A 7,868-nucleotide genomic window follows, 5' to 3' on the forward strand; every position below is an offset into this window, starting at 1 on the left:
CCTCGCCGGTTCCGGCACCGGCGTCGACCGGTTTCCAGCCAAATCAGATGCTGGTTGCAGGCTTGCAGCATCACGCCAGGCCGGTTCGAGCACCGCCGCCGGCCGGTTCCAGAAAATCCGCTGCTGGTTGCAGCAAGCCGCTAACCGGTTCCAGCAAATCCGCTGCTGGTTGCAGCAAGACGCCGACCAGTTACAGCACCGCTGGTGGCCAGTTTGAACTCTCCCACTGCCCGGTTGCGACACTGCTTGTGGCAATGCCTACGCCCCCTGAGGCCCTCCGACCACCACCTCCTCCTCCTCCTTCTCCTGAACCTAGTCGATCGACTAGGTGCTCGCAGTGCGCTTAGCCTGTGTGTGGGTGCGCCAGTGAAGAATTGTGAGGAGCAATGGGGAGTTGTCGAATAGAAAAGATACGGTTGAAGACAGAAGGTCGAAAGGGGAAGACGGCAAGTGCGTGTGTGTGGTCGGAAACAAGATGACATGGTGCAACGAGGATCACCCAAAATGACTCGGCCGAACAGCTCGCGCGCGAGCGGGTGTAGCTTTGGCCGGCGGGCTGGTGTTAATCGTTTGCCATAAGACTAGCCACAGTGGGAGTAACTTCAGCAGTAACATCGAGTCCAACTCAACAAATTTGCTTATGTGGCAATGAGTTAATGAGGAGGGAGGTAGTTTGAGTAACTTAGCTAGTTACTGTAACATCACATGTCCCAGTGCAACATGAGTCTATAACCTAATAAATGAGGCTTTGCATGTTACCATACTTAGAGCATGGTTAATAGTATAGCCAGTGCCGTGTCATCTACAGCCCATCAAAGTGCCTAGGAGCACGTGCTAGAGCTGGCTCTTCACGAAGAGCCCGCTTACCTTCTCTCTCCTCTTCTCTTTCCTCCAACTCAGCAGAAATATACTAGTTTATTCCTTATAGCCCGCTGACTCAGCTCTATTATAATTGCTCTTATTTTACTACCCACTATGAAAGGTAGTAACATAGTCTAGGGATATGTGTATGTTACTATAATATCACTTAGATGAGTAGTATATACTCCCTCCTTTCCGGTTTATAAGGCTCAATTCAAAAATCTCACCAAGCAAGGTATATGGTGATTGGTGGAATACTTTTTGTAGTTTGCAAAAACGCCCAATTAATGCTTTTGTTTTTCTCAAAAAAGTATGTTTACCAATGCATTAATTGCAATGCATGCATGCATAAATTACATGCATTGGTCAATTTTCTCTTAATACTTGCATGCAATGGTTTAATGCACCTTGGAATCTGAACATGTGATGGGAAACAACCAAATTGAGCCTTATAAAATGAAAAAACTAAAATTTTAAGATAAATCCTATAAACCGGAAAGGAGGGAGTATATATAAGCCATAAAGGGACATTCTGTGAAAATATGGAAAAAAATTATGCCATTCCCCATGATATGCCTCATTTATTACACGGGGTTTCCGAGATAATTTGATAATTTCCCGCCAAAAAAACCCTACACTGGAGTAGTACTCTATTTGGCAGACGTGTTAGAGCCAAACCGAGCCTGAAGCTTCTTGGCAAACACCACGGCGGTGTCGGCGTCCGGCACAACCTCCCTCGCCATCTCGGTTCCGGCAAACCGCTCCGCCCACGCGGCCAGGAGCGGGGTCTTGCCCACGTCAAAGAACGTCACCCCAAACATCTTGCGTATTGCCTCGAGCCAGAACAGGTTGCATCCGACGGCGAGGTCGAGGTACCCGACGGAGTCGCCGGCGAAGAAAGGCTTCCCTTTTGAGCACTGGGCGAAGGCCTCTTCCAGGTTCGCTAACACCACAAGCGCCTCCTTGGCCTTCTCCGCTCTTGCTTCCTCAGTCGCCGCTTTCATGATGCCGATGTAAGCAGGGAACAGCTGCAAAACAGACGCCGCCGCGACATTGGTGCCCGCAGTTGTTGAGAAGCTCTTCTTGTACCACGGCTCTGGTGCTTCGAAATAACAAACACAATACATACCTTGTCGTCGACGTAGGCAGCCCAGAAGCGAGCAACTGCGCGCTCGTGCGGGTCGGCGGGGAAGATGGAGGCGCCCTTGCCGCTCCACACCTCGTCGGCGTACTGCACGATGACGAGTGACTCGCAGATGGGCTTGCCGCCATGGATGAGCACCGGCACCTTCTTGTTCACCGGGTTGGACCTGAGGAGGAGCTCGCTCTTGTTGAAGAGGTCCTGCTCGACGTACTCATAGCTCACGCCCTTCCTGTGCAGTGCCATTCGCACACGGACCACGAATGGGCTCACCACCATGCCGAGCAGCTTGATGTCTCCTTCTCCTGCCATTGTTTTCCTCTCTCTCTCTCTCTCTCTCTCTCTCTCTCTCTCTCTCTCTCTCTCTCTCTCTCTCTCTCTCTCTCTCTCTCTCTTGCTCTCAGTGATGTGGTGTTTCTGACTTGCTCTTGTCTGTGCAAGAATAGCCTCTCGTTGAGGCGCTTATGTAGCATCAGCCAACCTACTCGCTTGGTCTGATTGTTCACTGTCTGAAAGTCATCGAGTACGCCTATTTTTAATAGAGATCTTTGGAATGCTTCAGCCATGGAAAGTACGTATACGCATCAGCAGTGACCTCAGCACGCAGCATCGAACCAGATTATAATAGCACGGAACGCTGAGATGATAGTGCTTGCTTGCTTCGTGCTGTCAATCAGTCAATGACTCGATGATAGTGTTTGCTTGCTTCCTAATATTTCTCGGGCAAAAGATTTGATGCTGGAGATCAGATACATTTTGCCTGATGCTCTTTCTGGGAAAATCGATGCTGGCCACATAAATGTTCGCGCAAGCGTCACGTGTGAGCGCTCAGGATAAGCCGATCGAAGTAATTGCTCCGGGCCTCGGGAGCCATCTTTATTGCTTTGTCGACCTGTGTGGATCGAGCAAAAGAAGGCGCACATGCAAAACCGTCTGCACGCGTTGATCTGCACCACGATCTAAACAAATGATCCGATGCATCCAACGGGGACAGACGCATTTTTTGTCATGTCCGCCTCGGCGTTCCATCGAACACGTAGCAGGCAGGGAGGAGGACGAGCCCGCCAGAGCGGAGCACGGGCGCCGGAGGAGCACCAGCTCACCACGACGGAGCACAAGTGCCGGAGGAGGACGAGCCCGTTTGTCCTCTGTTGTTGTTGTTGTGCGAGCACGGGCGCCGGAGGAGGACCAGCCCGCCCGCCCTCTGCTGCTGCTGTGCGCGGGGGAGCAGGCACGGCCAGGCGTGGCCAAGAGCTCGGGAGCGGACAGGCACGGCCGGGCGCGGCCAGGAGCGCGGCCGGGAGATCGGGAGCGGGCACGGCCGGGGGAGGCGAGGAGCACCGCTGGGCGCGGCGGAGCGCGGCCAGGAGCTCGACAAGGCCGGTCGCGGCAGCGCGAGCGTGGGGGAGGCGAGGTGCGGGTGACGGCGCGGGGAAGGCGAGGCCGAGGCGAGCGCGGGAGGCGAGGAGTTGCTCTAAGAGGCCCGCCCATGTCCTGGTCGCTGGTGAGGAGGACCTTGCAGGGTGGCCCGTGGCCGCACCGACGTCGTCTTTGTGCAGTCGCGGCGTCGTCCATGGACAGCTTGGCCGGCGGCGTAGGCTTGTAGCTAGCTAGCTAGCCGCCGGCCGAGCTGTCTGCCACGCGCGCGTGCTAGCTAGCACGCACGGTGGGCAGCTAGCTAGCTAGCACGGGTGCGGCTCCGGCGCTGCAGGACAACATATCTGGTCGGGGTGGTGGGTGTGCTCCGACGAGTGGGCGCGGATGGATGGCAACGCGTGTGCTCCGGCGAGGAGGCGCGGTGGACGATGGTGTGGATGCTGCGCGGTGGATGGCGGCGAGTTGGAGCATACGGAGACGGGATATTTATTTGGCTGCCATGTGGGCCAGCGGCGGACACAGACGGACAGAAAAAAGAGCTCGGGCGCCCGCTTTGTGTCCACCTCGAACCCAAAAGTGTCTCAAATTTGAGACGAAAATGGGTCCGTGCGAACATAAAGCGAAAGCAAAATGAAAATGGGTCTATGATGGGCCATCGTTTTTCTCTGGTATTTCTTTCTCGCTCCTCTGTCCCCCTCGTCTTGTTCCTTTCTACCTGCATCCTTTAGATCTGCTTTCTTCAGACTCTTACTAGAAGTTGCTGCCATCATTTGTCAAAAATCCACGGAGACAAGCGTTGACAAGAGTACATCTACTGCCGGTAGTCGTTTACGTTGTCGTCACAACTCACTGTTCATGAATTGGAGGTATATCACCACGTATCCTCTTAAACTTGTCCAAATCAAGTTCGACTACTTTTTTCCACTAAATTGGCCGCTGGTACTTTTCGTAAAATAGAAAAAACATCCTTCAAATAGTTCACATGTCTTCTCGGTTGCGTTTGGTTGTTGGGCCTCCAAGGATCATGTATAAAACGTGTTGTTCATGGGTGAATGTTTGCTCCTATGTACAGCACGGGCAAGTTGCCCATGGGCGCCAGCCGTCCAGAATCCTCGTTGGCAAGGATCTGAGCAGGCAAGGCCTCGGTAAAGGTGTCGCGTGGCGCACGGGCATGTGGCACGACCCCCTGATCGTGGACAAACAAAGTCATCTAGCCAAGTCCTCACATACCCACATGTCACTATCCCGACTTGTTGGGTTGTTTACCCGGACAAATAACGACATGAGAAACAATCATCGTTGTTCATGGTTGGTAGATATACATGGCAAATACAAAAGCAACATAATCACTTGCTGACCATTCACGAGAAACATCCTTCAAATAGTTCAACTAAAATTTCTGCTATTTGGTTGCTTCACTTCTTGGTTTATGCGCTGATGGCTACAGTTTGTCCCTTCAAATAGTTCATTTAAGATCTATTTTATGCTTCACATAGTTCGCTTACATTTGGGGTTGCAGTTGGTCTTTCAATGGCGGGCACGCACGTGTGCCCAATTCAGCATGCACGTCGGTCGCATCATGTCGGACTGTTTCGCTCATGCCAGGTGGATGTCGGGTTGTGCCACGCCCTCTTGCCCGTCTTCTGGGCTGGATGTCGTGCTTTCGGACGTCTGCCTGGTATTTGGACTATGTGGTCTGCTCAGATGTCCCCGAGCTGCATCAGTTTCTCCAAGCGGGAGTCTTCGGTTCCTATGGTTCGGGTCATGTACTATGGGGGTGTGGTCAGCCTTTCTATCGACCCGGTTGTCGGGTTGCCTTGGCTGACCAAAGAAGGACATGGGGAACGATCATTGTTGTGTGTCGTGGTAACACAATACAAACGTAATGACTTGTAGACCATCCACAAGAAACATCTTTCAAATAGTTCACGTAATTTTTTTATTTTATTACTTGCTTCACTTCTTGACTAGAGTTGGTCTTTGCGCCAATGGCTGCAGCTGGTCTCTTCAAGTAGTTATTTAGCTTCCATTTTATGTTTCAAATAGTTCACAGAGTATAAACATAATAATTTGTTAACGGTTGAGGAAAAAACTTTCAAATAATTCGCTTAACTTTCGGGCTGCAGCTGGTCTATGTGCCAATTGGCACAATGGGTCATCTAGTAGTACAACCCCCTAAGCGGAGCGACAATACTGTTGTGCACAACGGTACTACTGGGTGCATAATTTCAGCACTAAGTTGGACATGGGTTCTCTCGTCGAAACTATTGGGAAGATGATGTGCGTGCAATATAAGTTTCGTGTACGTGCTTTAATTCTACCTGTACCTTCCAACGCGAACTCCCTCTTAATAATACGGGTTTCCTATGACCAAAAAAATAAAGGCTTCAAAAACACCATCTTCAATCTTTTCTTTTCATAGAGGAACCAAACCATCACGTGCCATTTGAATATGCCTGCGTAGCTCAAGCACACGGATTGTCCGTAAATTGCGTTGTCATCAACACCAAAACACCTAGGGAGGAAATTGTCCTTTCAATGGACACTGAGTTAATAGGTTATCCCCAAAAATGTAAAAATAGGTGCCAAAACTATGCCAAAGTGATATGAAGATAGCATGAAACAATAAAAATTATAGACACATTTGAGACATATCAGATCCCTCATGTCTGAATTACACATTTGGAGCAAGGAGAAATTTGGTAGTGTGATTAAACAGATAGAACAATCCAGAACCGAGCACGAGGGACTTAATATGAATTCAGATAGAGAGGGAGTCAGGCGTGTCACTGATTTAATGAACGAGCTTCTTTATCGCCACAGACTTTTGTGGATGCAGAGATCGAGGATTGATTGGCTATGTGCAGGAGACCGAAACACAAAGTTCTTCCAAAATAAATCGGTGGCGCTCAAGGAAAAATAGGGTGAAGCACCTCGTTGATGAAGCCGTCATACGCCAAGATAACCAAAATGTGATGGCCTCTATGGTAATTAATCACTACCAAATTTTGTTTACTTGTGATGTTGCCCTACAACCTGAATCATTCCTAAACATATTGGAAACTTGTGTGACGGATGACATGAATGAAAAGTTATGCATCATTTTCTGGCAAGGGAATCCACGGTAGTTTATTCCAAATTGGGTGTTTAAAGAGTCCATGTAAGGACAATTTTTCGGCGCGCCTTTTTCAAAGGAACTAGCTAGTGGTCAAAGAAGATATCATTCTAGCAGTTAAGGCCTTTTCCAGATGAGTTTCATGTCGCCAAATGTCAATGAGACGATCATTGTGCTCATACCAAAGGTTAATAGCCCAGTAAGTTAACTAACTTTCAACCAATAAGTCTTTGCAATGTGATCTATAAAATTGTTGCCAAGCGCTTAGTCAACAAGTTGCGCAGCAGGGGACTCGACGACAACCATATCGTCTGGAAGATAGTGTGGGGGTGCCTGCTCCCCCAAAGGTACGCGTCTTTGAATGGAAGCTCACACCGAATCCCTTGGCCACAATGAAAAATAAAGCTAGCTGGAAGCTTGAGAAATATGATGTTTGTTTTCTTTGTGGTATGGAACGAGAGGACACATTCTGTGCATTATGTAGATGTCCTCTAGCAGTCCAGTTGTGGCGCACTATGAATGAAGAATTCCATATACCAAGTGTCCAGGAGGCGAAGGACACCGAGGCTGACTAGCTGCTCCATCTTCTGGACAACAACGATGAACAGGGGCACCTACCGTTGTTGATGACTCTGTGGAAAATTTGGCATGTCAGAAAGGAAATCACACACCACAAGAATCTGCTTAACGAAAGCTTCCAAACGATTCCTGTGTTGTTACGTTAGCTCCCTTCGGTGCTTGCAGCAACATCCTACTGATGAAATCGAGCGAGGCAAGATGATCATCACATGAATGAATGGAGCAGGTAGCAAGGAGAAGCAAGGCGTGGCATCCACTTGTGGATGGCCACTGGACCGCTGGGTCAAACCGCCGGAGGGCTGGAACAAGCTCAACGTCGATGGAGCTTTCAACGCCGAAGCTTGCACCGCGTTCGGGTGGGGGTGGGGGTGGGGGATAACATGGTCTTCTAGGATGAAGGAGGCTCTCTTACCCGCACATGTATAACAGTCCCGCCAAAGCCGAGCTATCTGCAAGGATGGAAGGTATAGCCCTTCCTCGGAATGGAGCTCAAAACCTTTCATTGTAGAGATGGACTCTGAAGCAGTGGCTCAGGTGATCATGCAACATGGAGCCGATCGATCACCTAATGCAATTGTTATAGGGGAAATAAAGATCCTACTTCAATAGGACCGACAATATACCATTCGACGATTCAACACTCGAGCAATAGCATGGCTCACTCCGACATCATAACATGTGTATCGCAATGTACTGATCGGGGCCAAATGAAGTTACTCCGTTGTATCTGAATGACTGTATGCCTGATGGTTAATGAATTAAATCCCTATGTTCTGCAGAAAGGACCCTAATATG

The 7,868-nt window shown here is 49.7% G+C and overlaps 1 protein-coding gene and 1 long non-coding RNA gene across 2 annotated transcripts; one reads left to right on the plus strand and one right to left on the minus strand.

Annotated features, from left to right (window-relative positions):
• Window positions 1-1,404: 1,404 nt before the first annotated feature.
• LOC109747667 (probable glutathione S-transferase GSTU6) lies at window positions 1,405-3,120 on the minus strand. Its single transcript, XM_020306695.4, has 2 exons — window positions 1,991-3,120; window positions 1,405-1,889 (listed from the first exon to the last, which is right to left on the minus strand). Exons 1-2 carry the CDS (start codon window positions 2,312-2,314, stop codon window positions 1,512-1,514), a joined length of 702 nt encoding a protein of 233 aa, XP_020162284.1. The 5' UTR covers window positions 2,315-3,120; the 3' UTR covers window positions 1,405-1,511.
• A 1,043-nt stretch (window positions 3,121-4,163) lies between these two features.
• Window positions 4,164-5,313, plus strand: LOC141021340 (uncharacterized). The gene is made up of 2 exons (XR_012182290.1): window positions 4,164-4,245; window positions 4,899-5,313. It is a non-coding gene; the product is annotated as an uncharacterized lncRNA (long non-coding RNA).
• Window positions 5,314-7,868: the final 2,555 nt, after the last annotated feature.

The sequence above is a fragment of the Aegilops tauschii genome, chromosome 4 (genome assembly GCF_002575655.3).
Source record: "Aegilops tauschii subsp. strangulata cultivar AL8/78 chromosome 4, Aet v6.0, whole genome shotgun sequence".
Taxonomy (NCBI): Eukaryota; Viridiplantae; Streptophyta; class Magnoliopsida; order Poales; family Poaceae; genus Aegilops; species Aegilops tauschii.

Excerpts from the sequence above, each read along its gene's own strand:
- LOC109747667 (XM_020306695.4), bottom strand. The coding sequence starts at position 2,314 with ATGGCAGGAGAAGGAGACATCAAGCTGCTCGGCATGGTGGTGAGCCCA. Across the intron at positions 1,890-1,990 it reads CTGCCTACGTCGACGACAAG|CTGTTCCCTGCTTACATCGG; the intron begins GTATGTATTGTG and ends TCTGTTTTGCAG.